The 20,772-nt window shown below is 47.2% G+C and overlaps 1 protein-coding gene across 1 annotated transcript in view; it reads right to left on the bottom strand.

The window, feature by feature from the left end:
- The window catches only part of LOC119465141 (nischarin-like), a 72,063-nt gene that overhangs the window by 37,310 nt on the left and 13,981 nt on the right, over positions 1-20,772 (bottom strand). The window contains 3 exon segments of the mRNA XM_037725940.2: positions 12,020-12,215; positions 14,991-15,200; positions 15,754-15,917. Coding sequence (XP_037581868.1) covers positions 12,020-12,215; positions 14,991-15,200; positions 15,754-15,917 — 570 coding nt within the window.

The raw sequence follows: 20,772 nt of genomic DNA, 5'->3' as shown, positions 1-20,772 counted from the left end.
TGAGACGATGAGAGTGGCAGTGTACGTAAAGGGCCAAAGGAGATAATTCTCGGATGCGCCCGAGTACCGACCCGCGTTGATGACATTGACGAAGCGCCATCGTATGACTGCCCTCTAACCGACTTGACATCCAGCTGCTGTTTGGACAACGAGTTCAATATTGCGTGGGCAATTGACTCTCCAGTCGTTCGCTGAAGTTCGGCAACATCAAAAAGAACCTCCTGAATTTCCTGTGCGGAATCAACAAATCATAAACACACAGCAAGAAACTCACGATTTTAATAAGGTTCTGTGACCTCATCCGCCATGATAGAAAACACCCATTGACCGCCTCGAATCTGCAATGCAATTTTTTCTTGAATTAAGTCCTTAGTGATCCTAATGACTTCATTTTGAGTAGTTTTAGAGGTCATTGTCGCGTTGCGTGGTGCGTCTTGCAGATGCTGTTTCAATAGAGGATCATGACTTGCAAGCAGGTTCAAAATTGCCAATAAATTTCCTCTGTTTGTTGAATCACTTGCGGAGTCATCTCGATGACCTCGGAGACTGATGGACTGTTTGGCACAGAGTAGAACAACTTCAATAATGCTCTTAAGAATGCGCAAGTTTTTCTCGTACAACTCCTGGCTTTGCTTAGACAGTACAGCAGGAACCGTTTTCATAGGATTCTCCACTGCTGCGGTGAAGGTGCTTGCCTGTAGAATTGCATCCCTATGACCCACACTCGACTCATGGGAGTGAAGGGATCCTTCTTTTCCACATGCCTTGACCAGGTTTGTCATAGGTGTCCTTACAAATATGTTAGAGCTGTAGGACGAGCGCTCCGTCTTTGGAGGGAACAAGATGCAGAACTTGCACAATCCGCCATTTAAGTGCTTGCTGTAGACGAGCCAACGGTGCCTCTCTAACCAGCTTCTCTGGAAGGTAAGCCTCTTCTGATGACCTTTATCGCCTTTTTTAACAGTTTGGGTCAGCAGCTGCATACCCGTCGACGGTACAAATGGGTCCCTTAGGAATTGTATCTTCTCGTCGTCCCACATCACCTTTAAGCTGAGTGAACCATCGACAATGTAACCGAGGTCCCGTATGCATAGCTGTGGGGGTAGCTCTCCATTCGCAGCAGATGGGCGCACCGCTGTGCCTTGTCCGCGAAATGATTGGGAGGCACTGGATGGGCCTCGGAAAGTATTCACTGCAGCAGTGTTGAATGGACATAAAGACATTTTCACCTGAGCGACAGCTACCGTATTTACTCGAATCTAGGCCGACTCCGATTCTAAGCCGACCCCCCAAAAGTTCGAAGTCCGAAAAAAAAAACTTACCTCGAATGTAGGCCGAACAAAAAAGCGAGGACAGCATTCGCAAAATGAAACAGCATTTATTAAATTTGAACATGCCGAGCTCATTCTATGTCACCATCGCTGCTAGCCTCGTCGCTATCTTCCTTACTGCTGACATCTTCAAACAGTGCGCTATATTCAGTACCATCCAGCGCATTAGAGATGCTGCATTTTTGGAAGGAGCGCACGTTGCGGCGCACGCAAAAAACCATCTCCCGTGGCCCCCTCCAACGACAGACCGATGCCAAAGTTCCGCCCGGTTTGAACGTTTGACGATGCCTCTACGGCTAGCACAACTACCGTATTTACTCGATTCTCACGCTTCCTCGATTGTAACGCGCACCCGTTTTCCGTGAGGAAAAATTTGGAAAAATAGATTTCCTCCCGATGCACTGATGTTGCGATGAATAAAAACAGTCGCAGTTTCGCCCGAAAGGCGATGCATCGAATGCGGTAGAAAATTAGTAGACCGCTATTAACAAGCACGGTGTCACGCGCGCTCAAGCAAACATGAACACACCTCGCTCGTTGACCGCAGGAACGAACTGTCAAAACGCTGGAGACGAAGCGCGCATTCGTGCTAGCATGCCTCTCGCTTCAACGCGGCGAAAACACGGCGCGCGGCGGACTTTACCAGTCACAGATTGATTTCAAGATAGGGCCAAGCCTGATCGTATCGCCGGAGTGGATCGTCGCAGATTACGTCCTGCTTCGGTCCACTGAAACCGTTCCGCATAGGCTCCGTACAGTCGAGTTTGCGGCTGCTCTAGCGCCATCTGGCGCAGCGACGCAACAGTGTTGGGAAGTGGGCGCCGCAGCTCGGCCGGCTCGATGAGTATTCTTTCCCGCGCGCTACATTTCGTCTCGGCCACGGTTGAAGCCGTTTTGCTTTGTTCACCAGCCTCCTTATTTTTTTTTATACGTCTTGCGACAGTGCAATGGCATGCGCTTCATCGGCAAGCGTCGGAGGTGAAAAAAAAAAAAAAAGGCAAGTGGAACCGGCGATACTGCTGCGTAAAGGGCTGTCACAACCACGAAGGCCAGCCCGGGATAAAGTTGTACAGGTTTCCTGGCAAGTCTTATGAGATCGAACGGCGAAAGAAATGGATCACAGCTTAGATGAGAGTAAATTAAGTCAGCTTTTTTTTATATTTGTGAGAAGGTTTTGTTCTGTAAAGCGTGCTACACATGCGCGTTTCACAGCTCTAGCCACCGTAACAGCTCGTTGTGCGAAGCGAGCGGCCATGGCCAGCTGCTGAACATTTAAAAGAAATTTGTCACGACTTTGCTGATTTGACGACTGCTTGTCGTTGTCTTAGCATTCGGTATGATCAGCATAGCACTGGCATGTGCGATGAGCAATATTTTATGCCAAGGAAGCCTATTTTGTGCTGGCGAGCACGAATTCGACGATACTCGTTTCGGCCGCTGGCGCTTGAGAGGCGCGGTTTCACATGGTGCGATTTTTCTTGTGATATACATTTGCGGTGTATCATTGTAAAAGCAAAGCGCATATGCAAGGAAAGGAATTCGCAAGCGAAATCGTATCTTGTGAAAGGGGCCTAATGAGTCTCGATCATTGTACATGATGAAAAACGAACATTCGCGTCATGTAAATTAAGATCGCCTAGTTAATAAATCTCGTTTACCAGCGCAGCAGGTGGCTCCGACTGGGTCCCAAACGAGTCAACGAGGATAGCATGGTCACTGCCACACGATCCAACAATCCGAATCGTTTAGCTCACTCGACATGACTGTGCTGACGACAGCCTACGAGTGAGCGTGTAGCTGCACGCGGTCCAGATCGAGCTGTATGACAATCTAAAGTAACAGTGTGACAGGGGCATCAAATGATAGGCCGCGGCGTACAACGCGCCGGAGCGAAATGAGGCATGCATTGCCAACAGTGAGGCGTCGATTGAAAATCGGTCAACTACAACGTTTTCAGGGTGCCAGTTTAGCGACTTCAATTTTAGTATAACAGTAAGCTTTACTCATGTGAAGGATGACGTCGTATACTTGCTTTCCCTGTTGCGAACGGCACTTCGCGTGAACGTCCACGCCGTCCACTTCTTTCACACAAGCAACATGCGAAGCAGCGTAGAGCTTGTCTCCGCTGGTTAACGCTGCACCGTGAAAGTAATCGTCTATTCCTTTAAAAGGCCTGAACCCCGCAAAAACTATTTGTGCCATCACAGAGGGCCACGCTTGTACTTTCACGTACACACACGCACAAAAAAAGGAGGAGGATCGCGGATATACGTGCGGCTTTCCGAGGCGTGTATACGTAGTTCCGAAATCTCACTGTCTTCCCCCCTTCCCAGTTTCGCGCCGCCCGCCACATGCGACGCTGAGCATCGCGCCACCACTGTTGCGCAGCAGCGCCGCCTGTTGACTGTACGGAGCCTATTGCTTTGCTGGCGAAAATCCTCTCCTTCTGTTTGCGCCAGTCTCGCTCGCAAGTTTCGGATTCTCCGAACGCCCATGATGCGGCCCGATTTCCGTCCGTCTCCGCACAGATGATCACTTTCTTTTTAAATGCGGCATCATGATGAACTCGGTACTTCATGCTGATAGATAGAGCAGACGCTGAGAACGTGAAGACAGGCGGTAGACTATTGCCTAAGCACGTGTACTGCAGCACACGGAGGAAGCTTCCACATGCTACGGTAGCTAGGCACGACGCGCGTGCGAGGCGGCCATTTTGAAATGCCGACGCAGATTTAGGGTCGTGTTGAAAGCGTGCATTAGATTCGAGTAAATACAGTATTCGTTTAGAAAGCGGCACTATAGTGGCATCGCCCATTTGGTGCCATTACGATAACGCCACACCACGCGCCGATGCTGCACCATACCGATACTACCGATACGACGCAGGTCAAAATGGCGACGTCGCTCGTGTACTTCAGCTGGCTACTGGTGCGGCTAGTAGCGGCTGCGATACTGACTTTTCTAGATGGCGCTAACTATGCACCATATTTATCAGTTTCAGTTAAAACTGGCGCGTTTTTTAAAATCCTCGAATCTAAGTCGACCCTAGAGTTTCGTATGTGATTATTTGAAAAAAACTATCGGCCTAGATTCGAATAAATACGGTACGTAAATAAACAGAAAGAATGCAGTTGATACGAGTGTACCTACGCCTTGCTTTTTAAAACTATATGCCTTGTGGTATGTGAACAAACAATATCTTTTTGTGGAAAGTAGAACGTATCATTTACAAGATGCCTTTTTCCTTTTCATTTTCCTTTCCTTTCTTTTTTTTTCTTTTTTATTAGGGAATAGGATACGTTGTGTAGACAACATTATGTTTGAAAACAAAGCATAGGCAAAAGGCAGAGGCGACAAGTTGAAAATATGCTTACATTTTCCCAAAAAGTTATCCGCATTGAAGTGCGCTAAAAATTGAGCCATTCCACTCTTTAAAGGTAGATGACCAGTGAAGCTGTTTAGTACACGACACAGAGGCCTCCCCATTACTACGACAGAAGACAAGTAAAATTCAAAATGTACAACGGGAACTTGTCTTTGATTTTTTTATATATACATTGGGGTGGGCTTACCTTTACCTTTTCTCTACCATGGGGAAAATCGCTGTTTTTTGTAGGTTAAGCTTGATTTTTTTTCTGAAGGAACTACTGCACTCAATATTTTATGTAATACATAAACAAAAAGCAGTTTGAATGCACTTATCTGGCATATAAGATTTATTAACGCGATGTATGTCATAAAAACTTATGGGGGGATGCTCTGAAATTTCTAAGAATGTATTGTGAACGCATTCTTATCCTAGTTGGACCGATAGCGATGTGGAATGAAGCACTGAACCCACGCGGCAACACATAGAAGGCGCGCAAACGCGCTGCGAGCGTGCTGCCGCTATTTCCAGGACGTTTCCAGGACGCTGAAATTAGCCTCCTGATCTACAGCGCCACAGTTGCCCTTCAACTCGACGCATATATTCAGCGCACAGTGCGAATACATTCAAGTGTGCACCTATTCACTTATTCTTGACACGTTCGCGAAAGAGTGGGCGTAAGTTTCCGGCGCAGTTGAGGTGGATGTGTGTAGGTATTCTGCGCGAACCCTACTATGACAGGAAGCGGAGCTATGTACTCCCTTTATCATTGTTTAAAGAGTGGTACTCACTCTTGAGGACGTACCGTGGCTGAAGTTTCTGTATCCTCGAAAGCCGTACATCTCGAAGTGCCCGAAACACGGTACGGACAGTCCCAGCTGCGGTCCGCGAGCTTGGCCACACATATTCATTACATTCCTTAATATGCCAGTAACTGTTTTTGCAGTCAACTACTACATACGTCTTCATTCCACGATTCAATCCAGCCTGATGGAGCACAGTGCGTTAGCGAAAACTCAGTTACATTTCCGACAGCTCATCGCACAGAAACAAGGTAGAAGCGGTAATGGTTTCGTATTCGTGCGCAGTCGCTGATGCGACGTACGCCTAAAGCGCCGTCTCGTTTCTCTAGAACATGGGTTCTCAAAGTGGGTTCCGCGGAACCTACGGGTTCCACAGACCCCTGCTCGAGGTTCCGCGAGCCACTGATAAATTTTCCCTGGTCCCGCTCTCGACAAGTGTCTTAAACGGCGAACACGAGCTGCGCTTGATCGAAAGAACCTCCATTACCCATGCCCGAGTGTCAAAAAGCACATCACAGCGCGTAACAGCAACGCGCGAACTGCGCAATAAATACGCAAGCAGCTTTTAGCCATCCAACCTCTGAGAACGGGCAGCGCGCCTAAGCTTTCCCACTTGAATCTCGGAGGCCGTAGCCTACCACCATGCTCGTTTCTCCTATTTGTAGATAGGGTCGGTGCCGATAGTGTGCGCACTGACGTATACGTTAGAGGGAAAAAAAAAAAATGCGCGGAGCGCCGCAAATGCGCGCCGCAGAAGAGCAAGAACGGCGTAGCGTCCAACCGAAACGAATCGGCGTAGTCCGCATCGCCGTGGTCCTCAGCGGCGATCGTAAGCGGCACGTGACTGACAGCAACCTTTAAAGCCTTTATTCTTGCGTTTATCGCCGCGCGCAACACCGCGTTGGCGGCTAGCCGCGTGCCTCCGTAAGTGCGTAGTCGCTATCTCTAATCGCGTCGATAACCACCGCAGTTTCGTCCGCCGCGGTTGCGGCAAATAGTAGTTTCGTTTTCACTCGATGCGCGCGTCGGCTGCGTGCCTTCACAACTGCGCAGTCGCCTCCCATGGCAGCGTCGATAGCGACCGGCCGCAGTTTCGTCCGCGCTTTTTGCAGCGAACGGTAGTTTCGTTTTGACTTTGTGCGTGCGTCAGCCGCCTGCCTTCTGAACCGTAAAGTCGCCGTCCATGATCGTCGATAGCGGCTGCAGTTTCGTTCGCAGCGGTTGCGGCAAGCAGTAGTTTCGCTTTGATTCAGTGCAAAGCTGTCGAAGATAAAAAGCACCAGCTACATCGCGATGGACGGACAATTTGTCGGCGAGCAGCTGAGTGGCGAAAAAATAATCGAGATGTGCGCCCGTTGGTGTGCAAAGGGCGTCTCAGATGAAAACGCGCGCCGCGAAGGATGTCGCGAGGCCTTCGCCGCTGCTAGCGCTAATCAGTCATGAGATGAAGAGAATTTCAGCTTCCGCACTGGTCTTGTGCTAAATAGAAACAAGATTTGACGATTCATTGAGTAAATAGAAGCGTGATGACGTAGTGAAGTATTTGTTTATTGTTTTCTTGATACCCTCGATAACTCGACATTCGGTTAATTCGGGGAGGGGGGTTCCTTGGCACTTTATGGAGCTTAGCAGGGTTCCGTGGGATGACTGTACTTGAGAGCACCTGCTCTAGAACAAATTTCTCCGCGAAAAGGGTCAATAGTTCTCGTTCTAATTCACGTCCGATAGCGCAGTGTATCTAGGAGCGGCGTGGTAGGTCTCGAAAGCGGCGTTTCAAACCATCGATAGCGCGGCTAAAGATGCTCTATGGGTGCGGTACAAAAAGAATTAAGCAAAAGAAAACCCGTAAAACAAAGAGCGTAGTTATACGGGTTTCTTTTTGGGGGGGGATGCATATTTACCTTTGCTGGCTCCAGTGTCTTCAAACAAACACTTGGACACAGGAGAAAAAAATGTCGATATCTTCTTCTGTGACATTGTAGCGCAAAATTCCGGGCAATCGCTACGCTGCATTGAAGGGCAGATAGGCGAACTACGGAGGACAGGGGCACATATTAGGTTGATCTATTTACTGTTTAAGTTGATCAACATTAGACTGCACACTGGGACACTCTGACAGGAGACAACATAAGACGCAAAAAAAGACGGCGTGGTCTCAGCTTGGTGCGGCCCTGCGCGCCTCTGCTTGGATGGTTTTGTAGTGTGCTCAAAGGAAAGCGCGGGCTGATGTGTTGCATGTTGCTCCCGAGCGGAGGCGCGGCAAGACATTCCTCCTGAAGTTTCTCCGCCGTGCGCGACTGCAGACGACGTTTTTCCTCGGACTCTGGTCTTCGACGCATTCTCCGCTTTTGCATGGTCCCGCTCTCGCTGTCTGTGTTCGCTGTCTGCGTTCGCGCTGTCTGTATTCACGCTGCTGCTACCGACGCCTCTCCAATTGGTTAGCTTTTTATCTGGCGTGAACGCGCTACGCTACACCCCTGGCTTTTTCAGGTAACGGTAAGAGGCAACAGATGGCACTGGGGCACTCTGACAGGAGACACCCTAGCAAAAATTCCAATAGAAGTTTGTATTAGTCTAATACAGTTTTGTATTAGTCTAATACAGTTTTGTATTAGTTGTATTAGTTTTGTATTAGACTAATAGAAATTTATTAGAAGTTTGTATTGGTCTAATACAGTTTTGTATTAGTTGTATCAGTTTTGTATTAGACCAATAGAAATTTCTATTAGTCGTACTGATTTACCTATAAGACCAATAGGCCCTGTATTAGTCTTATGCAAACAGTGTTGCGTGTCTACTAGTATCTCTGTTAGACTAATAGGTCCTATTAGTCTTATGCAGATTGTTGCTGGTCTGATACAACATGTATTGCTGGATTCCACAGCTCGTGTTTGCTGGTGAAAGTTGATGAAAAAAATAGACTAGCGGACCCCTTGCTTGCATGGAGAGGTGTTTCTATTTAATCACTGAATAATTAAAAATCAGGCCTGCTGTATAAATGTGCAGCAGACTGCGTTCGCACGTTTGCATTAGTTTCAGCGCACTAAGCTAGTGAAACTGGCCACATCTCTCGGCGACATACACAAAAGCGACGTGCGCCAACATGGTCTTGCCAATTTTGCTTCACTGAACCTCGTCGCGATGAGTCGTTGAGGAAACAGCTAGTGTTTACAGCACAGCGAATACTTCCCCATGAAAAAAAAAAAGAAAAAACCAATTACCAGCTGTAATCTGCAAGGCAGAATCGCGCTGCCCGGTCAGCTTACGAACGACGGTTTACGAACACAGAACACTCATGGCAATAGCAGCAACCATATTTGTTTGCGGCTGAAGTTTCGTTAGTGTCGTATTTTCTGTTGAAGTGCGCAAAAAGTACATGTAAAAACTTTTAACCTAAATTACTGACTGGATACCGCATATAAAAGGCCGTAATATTTATTGACATCAAAGAGCAGTATCGCCGAGAAGGGAACACGGCGGTTGGGAAGGATATAAAACTGCGACCGTAGTCAGGCGTAGTTGCGCACAGCACGTTTGCAATGGCGGCCGCCATGTCAAGGCGAGGCGTCACGCGAGGCGTGCGTGTTAGTGAATGAACGATGTGTTTTTAAGGAACCCGTGGTGTTAGCGCCTGCGCAATCTCAGTCGTGCAGTAATATATTTGGATAGTTTTATCTATGGATGCTGTTAATACTTCAAAACAACGCAAGGCAACTGTTTTACCCCTGTCCTTCGCGGCTTTGTGGATCTATCAGCGTGCATCGATGTGCAGCGTTTTCCCCGGCGCCGATTTGCCATTTCGAGGTAATTATACTTCTTCTTTATGCCTCTGTAGTACAGTATGAAGCGTTTTCTTCTTTTTTTTAAAATCCTGACGGTGGACGTAAGTACAGTGCTGTCGGGCCGATAGCTGTGTGCGTTGCAGCAATAACATGCCTGTTTCCGACAGCGCTGTGCAAGATTTCTGTCTAGAGTTCCTTATATCTGTCTACAGTTTCGTTGGAACATACATCTTATGTTGATTTTGTGTGCTTTGTAATTGTCCTGTCACGTCAGGTAACGTCATTGTTTGTTATAAATATTTTGAGCTAGCATATATCAACTGTCCTAAAATATTGCCGAGCCGCATTTATTCTAATTTGGAAGCAAATATTGCTAGCTTAAACGTTTCGTGGTAGAACTAGCACCCCTGCTTTCAACTGTTTCTATATGTGTGTATTTTTGTACCCAGGTTTTTTTAAACACTTCATCAAAAGGACGTCCTCTGGTCGAAGTCAACGAAAAGCTCTCTCAATCAAGATTGCTGACCTGACGAAGATCTCGAAAGAGGAATCTGGAAAAAGATATGCTGTGCTAATAAATGCTTCTAGAAATTTTACCTGTTTTTCGTTATCTGGTGTATTGCAACATTTTCTTTCACAGCAATAGACTTATTAGACTAACACTAATAGGCCTACTAGACTAATACACTAATAGACCTACTAGACTAATACACTAATAGACCTACTAGACTAATAGGCCTATTAGACTAATACACCAATGTCTATTAGACTAATACACTAATAGACTGTATTAGTGTCAATAACCTAATAGGCTATTAGTTTTTGTATTAGAATTTTTGCTAGGGCAACATAAAACTTAAATATAAACTCCCAAGGGGGAACTAAGTTAATCAGGCGCGAAGGCGCTCGCGCGGACATCGGCGTACTTCACAAAAGGGACGTCCTCTCGTTCGCGCGACGCCGCGGACGGGACGAGTAAAACACGGCTGGCGCCAGGAGGTCCAAGATGCATAAGAAAAATTAACTAAGGCAACTTAGCGACACAACACCCCTACGGAAAACAGCTATGCTTGTGAGCGAGCTAGCTTTACTTCTACATGACTACTACCATTGGAAATTGCGAAAAATACCTTTGAAGAATGCTGGTGGCCGTATTTTTTAGCGACAAGCCCATTGCCCTGTCAGTGAGGGGCGATGCAGAAATCTGAGGGGGGGGGTCAGGACATCCGGACATCCCCCCTGGATCCGCGCCTGTGCGTAAGACGCTGTGGCCTCTCCCCCTTACTAGAGAGTACTGCACGTTTCTAACGCGTTTGTGCTAGCGTCCCCTTAAGCGGGAGATGGTGCAATTATAATGAAGGGCGCTGTTATAAAATAGGAATGACGTCACATATGGCGCGTGTCATTGGTGGAAGTCAATCGTTCGATTTAGTGCGGCGAGACTGGGCGAATTACACGGAAGATTCACGGTTTACCGATGATTCCCTCCGGAGCTTCGCCCACTCATAATCATTCACCCCGTGGATATGTGGTGTTTTTTGCAATGACCACACTAAAACATTAGGCCTAATTGGTGCTGCTTTATCGACCATCGGCGACCAAAGTTACGGTTATGGGCCGAATTTATACAGATCTATTTATAGCAACCACACAACATTGAGAAAGCCAACAAAATGTCCCGCAAACGAAAGTGAGCGTACATCATAGCAACAAAATTGTTCACGGCCGCCATCTTTGTGACATACCGCACGGCAGCCCTTCGTTCTCAATGCCGTTTGTAGACACACATCGGTCTCTTTAGGTAGTGTCAAGCAACCCGTCATGAGACTAGCTTTGGATTTATACGGTGCACTAGAAAGTCGCATGTGACTGGGAATGTCAGCAGTCTCCAGTCACATGGGACTTTCTAGTCATGGAGCAGCGCCAAGTCCAAGAGCGTTAAGCTCCTATTGTGCCCCGTGCGCTGTATGCTTAGGTGAGAGAGAAAGTATGCACGGGCGAGCTGAGAAGGATGATGGCTGCATGAGTACTGTGTTCCTGTGTAAGCAAGGGGAAAGAAGGGAGGGAAACGAGCTTGCGGGGGGGGGCATCTCCCTTTTCGCGCATCTCCCTTTGTTGCGCATCTCCCTTTTCTTTTTTTTGGCACATAGCTTCCATGGTGATTGAGCACTACACAGCTTGTGCACCCTGTTTTAGAGGTAATCTGCTACGTGTGCGATGACTGGGTGAGCTGAGATAGCGTGGCATCAAGCGCTGCAGTACCACATGCTTAGTGCTGGAGGTAGCATAATCTCGCGTTTCGGAGATGCGTTGAAGTGGAAGGCAGATGAAGTATTCGCTCACCCCTACACTATCAACCGCGGGAGTGAAGTGGACGCAGAAGCGTGGGTGGCTTTGCGTCGCGCCATCGATGTAATGTGCCACTGATGTGACACCGACGTATCACGGATGTACCACCCACTTCATTATATCAAGGTTTAACTATTAGAAACCTGGTAGTTGTGACATTTGATAGACTTGTCCTGAACCAACAAGCACCTACAAAAGGCACCTAGACTGATGCCAGGCTTGGCAATGGCATTGCAACAGACATAAGTTTCACAAGAACGGTAAACTCTGCTGAAAAACGATACATAATGATGACTGGGCTAGCTGGTGATCATGGATCAGCAACTAGCCCAGTTGAATAGTTTGCAACATATTGATGGCCAGATTCATCGAAAGAACAGGACTGACCGGCCAGAGAGTCTATCTGGTTTCCTGCCAGGATGAGTTGCCGCACGTTTCCCAAGCGGGTGTGCAGCGGGGGTAACTGCCGCAGGCTGTTCTCGGCCATGTTGAGTGTCGACAAACGTGACAGGCACTCCAGGTTCTCCACCTGCGACAGCTCATTGCCCACCAGCTCCAGGTGCTCCACTGATGTCAGCAGGCGCTGCAGTCAAGCAACACACAGGCTGTCACTGCGTACGAACACTACTACATCCCAAACCTCTCTGGTTGTTTCATAGTCAACAACAATAGTTAAATATTCACAGTTTGTTTACCTGACCAAATGGTATTCCACTGAATGCTGGACAACAAATTTTACTGTACCGCAGCAGAGGGTATATCGACCAAATAAGGCTGTGCCCTAATAAAAAAAAAAAATACTATTTCGCCTTATTGTATGAATTAATCATGCAAACTGAAATTAGTTCAATCTTCCATCTTGGGTTGTAGCAAGGAGATGTGTATGATAAAAATAACCACCCGCTTTTCAATCCTTCTGCAAAAAATAACTGAAACCATTGCAATTAGACCGTGACTGCGTCAGTGTGCATTCACTACCTTTATTTGCCAAAGAAATTGCTCTCCTCAAGCAATATGTACATGTAAGCATTTGCCTTATGGTCAATACGAACTTTTAAGTAGTATTTTGTGCACTGTAATATTTTTTTGTAACGTGGTCTGTCACTGCTAAAGCCTTTTCCAGTGTCTCTATCTGCCAAACAGGTAGAGCCATCAACCTAAGAACAGGATTACCCCTCTGCCTTGGCAAAGCAGCACCGATGCCAAGCTGTCTCGAGACTAGGAGGTGTGCAGTGGCCTTCACTTCAGCACACAGCACAGCAAATCACAAGGAAAATAATGTTCCTTGCGTTGTACAAGAAAGTGAAAGTAAAAACTGGAACACAAAACTAAAAGAACGCTTAACCTTGCACTCGGCCGCGCAACGCTTGAAACAGCAAAGCTGGGCGATCGTAGCCCAGCATTTTCCGGAAGTGCGCGCTAACTTTTCACCTTATTACTCATGATGGTGATGATTTCCTTTCGCGCGTCTCGGACTTACGGCCGTCACTGCGCGTTGCATAGCCCAGCTTGCAACACCGACACCGCGTTGCAATGCAGACAGCACGTTCCAGCAGACCCACTCCGTGAATGCGTCTCTCTCTCTTTCTCGCTCTCATTTTTTTTTATCTGTCTCCCGAGCATAGCATGCAAAATCTCTTCTTCACCTCGCAGAGCACGAGCGTGCGAACGGACCAGCTGCGGACGAAGACGACGCTTGAACGAAATCACATGGTTCGCGTAAATGCATGTTCTGCAAGCGTGGCTGTATAGCTTAGAGTTTACGATGCTCACCTTGGGATTGAGGGTACGCGGGTTCGAATCCCGCCTCGGTAAGAAAGGTTTATTTTCTTTTATTTCTTCATAGTTTGTTGATACGCACCACGAACCACAAATTACGGCTGGCCTAAGCACAAATCCCCAGCAGTAAATGGAAAATAGATGCACAGCCTAACAAATGGATGCCACACCATTCGAAGCTAGCAGTCTTGGTTCATTACCCTTTGAGGGTCAAAGACTTAACCCTACGGCACTGTGAAGAAGTCCCTAATGGTCAATGCTGTATATTTACAGCGTCATCTGTATACTTGAAAAGCACGCCAATTTTTCAACTCTGTTGCCCGGCAAGTGCTGCTGCCCCGCGTGGATACAAGGAATTTTTTGCTCCGCAGTCTCTTGGCTTTCATTCCACCAGCTCCTTTACGCTGGCATTTCAGCAACTTCAAACACATCTGTGTGTGCATGCGGCAGTTAGTTTTGGCTTTGTCTCGTGGGCTGCTTCCATTTGTTGCACTCCTAGAAACTGGTGTCTATCTGGTTTCTAATCTCCCAAAGGGTCACCGCTAGATGCTCACTCATTTACTGCTCACAGGGGTGCGATTAAATCTGTTCCTAGGCGGACGCTGGTATACACAAATGATGCCGGCATATACAAACGATGCTGTCATGCCTGCGTTTGTTTTCTCAAAACCCGCGAGAACTGATTGCACGTCGTTGGTGATGGGATAAAGGATTACTGCAAGTTCCTGACTCGTTTGGTTTTTCTGATGGGCGCACAACCATTGAGTTTCCATGCGTGCGCTCACATAAACGGTTCGATTACGCGATTAGCAGCCACAAATACTGACCATTTGCTACAGTCATCTGCGGCGGCGGTGTATTACCCACTACAGCAATATAGTCCTCTTACCACTGAGGCCAACTGTATAAACTGGCCATACAGCAATTCAGCAGTTAACCCCAGAAATCTTGCATATACTTCAAGGATAACCATGCACTGTCAGAAGAACGCAAAAAACAGCATATGCTTTCTAAATGTTGGCAATGAGACCACATGCATACATACTTCATTAACAATGATTAATGTCAAGACACAGACACTGGCGGCAGCACACTTGCAACTGACATGTTTTTAGATCACAGTGACTTCTTTCAGCAACTTGAGTGTTGCCATGGTCTAAATAAACTTGTTCAGAGCCAGTACCACAGTGACATATGATGTCTTCTGCTGCCACAGGAGGGCGGCATGGGTATCGCAATTTCATTTTTTGTAAGTACACTTGGCAACACTGAACCTTTCTACACCTTTATAACATTTTTTGAACAGAAATTTTTTCGTCATACTTGGCACAACATTCGTAAATTCATAGAAGGAGCTTGAATTCGTAAACTTCATGGAAAATTTGGGAATATTGGCAGGTACGAATAAATTGCCACTGCTGCAGAGCAGGGGGCCAGCTGGCTCGCCACTGTGCACCATCCAGTCTCGACGCCTGTGATGTCAGCGGCCTGGCCATTCTGAACTACAGTGCCCAAGAACTGGCAGGCAGTAGCTTCGGGCATTCAGTGAGCTTGTGAGCAGTTAGCCCCTTGAACTTACCACGCTGAGGTCAATCGTGTTGAGGCTGTTGTGGTTGAAGCGCGCCCGCAGCACCTGAGGCCATGCTGCTGCTTGCCAGACGTCTCCGGCGACCAGCATGCACGACAAGTCTGCCATGGGGGACAGTGCACTCTCGACAACCAACTCTTGCAAGCGTGGCCGCAACACGTCCAGCCCCGACAGCTGTCCACGCACCTCACAGCCTTGTAGCTGCAACATTCAAGCACATTCCTTTAGCAACAACAGGCAGACATGGGACTTCACTACACTGGAACAATCTTGCAATACTTGCGGCATGCCTGGTTTCCACTGGCACAACCATGACTGGTGGTTCTCAACGCCTCACCACTATTTCAGGTAATTCTAAATGCCAGTGGTGTGTTGATGCAGTGGCTCTGAACACAACGCGAAATAATGATACAGTAAAACCTCATTCATTTCGGATTTCATAGGACCAAAGCACAAACAGAAATTAACCGATCTGGAATCCTGCGTAAATGGATGGAAGTTCAACGTGTAAATGCTTTGTAGCTGGTTTCTAAGCAAACAGTACTCCAAAGTGTACGTTTTAGATTCTGAATTAAGCCAATGTCATGAATTCAGGCAAACATGGAAATGCAACAATGCATTTTAGCCATTCTCGATTTTGTTAATGTTTTAATTTATGTTGACAGTGCATGCCACCAGGGTCTTGACTGTGACCATGTGCCGACAACACTGAGGAACTGCACCCTCGTAAAGGGATGCCATTTTTGAAGCTGACCCGGAGTGTGCGGAGGCTCCGAAAAGGGGACAGGTCGAATGGCAGGCAGCTGGGGCGCACATTGCTGGTGCCCAGGCAGCCTGGCTCAGCCGCCACATCAAGGTGCTTCAGCTGGGACACAAAGTCCAGCACATGGGCCAGGTCTCGCCGCTTGTCCTCTGAACCTGCACCAGAAACACTCTTACCTCAAACATGCACTTTTAAACGGATAAGGAGAATAAAATAATTTCAGCTGCATGAGTAAATATATGCTTCTACAATACCAAAAAAGCCACTCTTACTGTGAAAAGAGGCTTGGTAAGGCAGAAAAGACAAAAAACAAGAGACTGGTGTTGATGGTGCCTTCAAGTTCCCCCACCAGCTTGCTGTACCATCATATGTTTTGATGGTGTCAGCTCGAGCCTAGTTAATTTATCGGCAAAGAAAGACTGCATTGTATTGAAAAATAAGCGTGAAGAACTTTTACGGAACAACAAGAGCCAAACTGCAAAGAAACACTAATCCATTATGTCACACTGACATACCAGTGCCGAGGTTCCAGAGAAAAATTCAAATTCAACTTTCAACTTAATTTTCTCTTTTTATAGTCCATGTATATTAGCATGAATTAACAGAAATAGAGTTTTCAAAGAGTACTTTATCAGTCCAAACTGACAGTGTTATCTGTTACGCCCCTTTCACGACTTAACTCTTACCTTACCGCTAGAAATGTGTTTATTTTCGGTGAATGCATCTTCTAACATGTTTTTTCAGGACGTAGTAGTCACAATGTATACCATGACATAATATCGTCCAGACTACAGGTCACACCTTTTTTGTGATTTTGGAGGGAAGAGAGGCTCGCCCAGAAGACTGTCTTTCTTTCTTCGATGTCTATCACTGTTGAGTGGCCTTAACTGCATCTGTGTAAATATGCCCTGCTTCAGTACCATCTTACATTACAGCCCTTTACTTAACCTTGACCTTACTTCCTTTGTGGACAGCACTACCTACTACGTTGGCCCACATTTTTAGACTGCACTATCTCCGGGATCAGCCCACATGTTTTGTTGAGTATAGCCACAAACATGGTGCCAGTTCTAGGCATGCGTAGTTTGAATGAGCAAATCTGAGCCTTCATATCAACTAATTTGACCGAACAAAAGTGGTTGATCTCAACTTGCCAGAAGACCTTGTCTGCAAAAACTTGGGTGGAGACACTGAAGGTATTTGAGTACTGTACTGTTATGTAGCGGAATTCTAGAAAGCACATAGCAAGCAACAGAACAAACAAAGCAACCGCCCGCGTTCTTCGTTTGATTTGCCGACTCAGGCCCAGCAAACATAACGGATGCCAATTCGTAACCGGATATACTGAGGTACTGCTATACACACATGAACACGAAGCATAAGTTGCGGTTTTGTTTTCACAATGACTACCACCAGAACTACACATACACCCTCCGGAACCCTTTCTGGAGAAGACATGGTGCTTTTGTAGCAGTTTTGGAGCAATGTAGCAATAGTACCACCACTGCCTGAAGCCATCGAAGGCCTTGTCCTCTGACGCAGTCAGAAAATCGAGCCATTTTGGCTGGAAGCATTGCTGGGTCACCATATTTGGCCTCTGAATAACTTTTATGGGGCCTTCCAGGCACATCGCTGGCATTGCCGCTGCGGTTTGGCGTACTCGGGACGAACCCGCAAATGCTCACAACACGCCCCCCTTTAAAAAAAAATACTCATATTGGTCACACCAGCCTTTATGCATATTTAAGCTGCACCGTTGTACAATACGCACCGACAGAAATTTTTGAAAACACTGTCGCAACTTATAGTCCGGAAAATACGGTACATAAAATTGTAGCCTTATCACTGGTGTTTTGAACGGAGTTTAAACAGAAATAATTGGTAAGAGAGTATCTGAGAATTCTTGTGTTAAACGTCAAAGAAACCCGCCAAGAAACATGAATGAGAAAAATTTCCTATTAGAATAAGTACCGAGAGTAAAAAAAAAATCTGAAATATAAAAAATATGCGCCTGGCTCTTAGTTCGCAACTTCTGTTTAGCTAAACCACAAAAGAAAAAAAACAGAGAAGAAAAAAAAAAAGCATATGCTGATTTTTTGGCATGAATACTAGCCATAGTGATGTGCGTGCTTTGGGGGAAAGACTTTGGGGGAATTAGCAGCGAGCGTGCTGCGGATGGGCTGCCCCCCGCCTGACCCGGGCACAAACTGTCTCTGCAAGCCCTGCTGCCCTACTACGTGGGCTCCCCGACATTGGCCCGATGCGGGAATCGCACACACTGTGCCCAAATGCCACAATTCGCAGAACGGCGCCGCGTCAGCCAGAGCTGCCTCTGCTGGTACAACAAGGTTTGTCCAGGTTGACAGGACCGATCGAAACGATGTGACGCAGACAGAGTGAACCACGACAAAAGCATTGCGGATTTCAGAAAGTGTGAAAGCACGCGTGAAGATGGGACAGATTAGCCACCGAAAGGCACGCAGATTGTGTTGGATACACGGTGGTGAACTTCCCACCGCTTCAATAGTCGCCAATCTAACCCGTATGCATGTTCTCGGGACGGATCACTGCCGAGGCCCCCCTAAGAACACATTAGCGGCAAGCATTCCGCAACGGCTTGCGGCACATTACCGCTTCAGTCAGTGGCGAATTTTCATCATGGCCACAGTGGTGCTTTGTCGGGCATCGGTGACTATACCATACAATACCGCAGAAGCGCCCAGTTTTACACCCCCCCCCCAAGCGCCCAGTATTAACATTTCCAAAACTTCAGAATTCTGAAAATTATATGTTAAGCACCCACCCCCTCCAAAGCGCCAGCGTCGGCCGAAATATTCACCCTACTAGGGGGGATGACAGGGAATATTCGCTTCCTTGCGGTCGAAAGGGAAAGACCGATGAGGGTGAAGATAATGCAGAGTGACAAAGAACAGCCCTTGAAAGAGAACCCAGTGATCGCAGGTCTTTTGTGAGACACATCTTGATAAAGCGTGCACGCAGCCGCTGTTCCCACACTTCTCGTGCAATCCGCTAGCCTCATGATGCACTTCTGCACCATCGCCAGGAATATCTAAGTCGTCGAGTGGCACTGCGCGTCAGGAAAGAATGCGAGCTACACTACTTGGCCCATTTCAAGATAGATAGAAAAAGAAACCGCGAGCGGGCATTTATCTTTAGCGATAAACTTCCGGCATTTATCGTCCTCGAGGAACCTACAGGAAGAATTCCGACTGGGGCATTCATAAGCCTTCGAATTCGAGGTAAGTAACGCCACGTAACATATTCTTCTGTTTTATTATATTCTTTTGTTGTATCACGTGACAGAATGCTGGTCAATCGGGTAATCGAAAGTGGCAGCGCTGACTCTATGATGCAACACCCGTGACCTAGGCGCAATAATTGAAGCGTACTCGGCGAAAAGCCATTCCCGGTCATTCCTAATTCTTGTGCCTTTTGTCTTCGTTTCTACAGCAAATGTACAATTAAATTCGTCTAAAAATGGCTGGAAGACAACCGAAAAATGCCTTCAGTGGTTCAACCGCACTTGGGGTCCCAACATGGACGATGTTCGCCGCTTACTAGTCATCGACCCAGCCCCCATCCACAAAACAAAGGCCGCTGTTGACGCAGCAGAAGCCGCCAGTACCGGCATCGTGTACATTTCAGGAGGGTGTACAGGAATCCTGCAGCCTGCGGACGTTTACTGGAATAAGGTGTTCAAGGACTACCTCCACATGTCATGGGCTGAATTCATGAGGAAGTGAGAGAAGACTCCTAAAGGGAACTTCCGGAAGCCTTCGTGCCAAGACGTGCTGAACTTTGCGTGGACGGCTTGGGCTGCTGTGTAAGAGATGGTCACGCAATCCTTCAAGGGGTGTGGGATCAGTGTTGCGTTGGAACGGCAGCGAGGAAGGGCACTTGCATAATCGACTTGCAGGCACCGGAGAGCCCGTGGTCTGTTCAAGTCGCGCGAGTGTCAGCGACAAATGCATTGACCCCCTATTCTGCACCGACTCGGAAGAGTCGTTCGCTGGGTTCAGTGATGATGAGTAGGCGCTAGTGTACCCCCATCATTTACCATTTGAAAATAAACATGCTTTCTTCAATTCCGTAGCGACCGTAGCCCCGCCTCGAAGTTTTTTGTCGGCCGCCATCTTGCTTTTTACTGCTTCGACCGGACAAGCGCCCATATCTAAATTAACCCAATTGTCAGTGAAAGTGGGGTGGGCGCTTCCACGGTATTTTACAGTAGTGCCGATTTAGTACCGAAATGAGGCCAATCTAGCAGCTGCACGATACTTGGAAAGCCGACAAACTGCCTTGCATAGCGAAAGCAACTGCAGGGGACCGCAAAAAAGTGGCTCGTGGCTGCCATCTTTGCGACACACCATACGGCAGCCTCTCATTCCCTGTGCCGTTTGTAGATGTGCATCGGTCTCTTTCTGTAGCTTCGAGTACCTATCACAAGACTAGCTTTGCATTTATACGGTGGGCACGAAAGTGTCATGTCCCGGTTGCATGCATTTTTTGCACGGATGAATGAGGAGAGGTAAGGGGGGCAAGGGAGGCGTTGTGCGAGCTTGCAGTCACCCACCAGATTTCAGAATCTTTTAAACGTGACAAATCATGCTGAAGCTGACAATGAAACAGCGCCCACGGCGCCTGCTTTTTACCGTCAGTACTGGCTACATGCGGAGCGGTGATCGAGTCACATGATGCGCAGTCTTTTTGTCTGTCGCGCAGATTGGCCTTGCGATAACCCACCTACCATAAAGTTGGGATAGCCCTTCTATATTTGAGAAAAACTGGAAAGGAAAACTTTCTATGCAATAAAAGATTACCGAAAAACGCAGGTCCACTATTAAACTGAGAACTATAGAATGTCACTAATTCATTAGTTTCAGAGGCGAAAAAAAAGCACTTGATTCTATTTAACAGACATTCCATTGATTGTCTGTTAAATAGAATCAAGTGCTTTTTGGCACTTTCGCAAGTATTTTGCAAGTATTT

This window comes from Dermacentor silvarum, chromosome 9 (assembly GCF_013339745.2).
Source record: "Dermacentor silvarum isolate Dsil-2018 chromosome 9, BIME_Dsil_1.4, whole genome shotgun sequence".
Classification (NCBI taxonomy): Eukaryota; Metazoa; Arthropoda; class Arachnida; order Ixodida; family Ixodidae; genus Dermacentor; species Dermacentor silvarum.
Note: the sequence above shows the minus strand (reverse complement) of the source record. Positions and strands in the feature narration are given on the sequence as shown.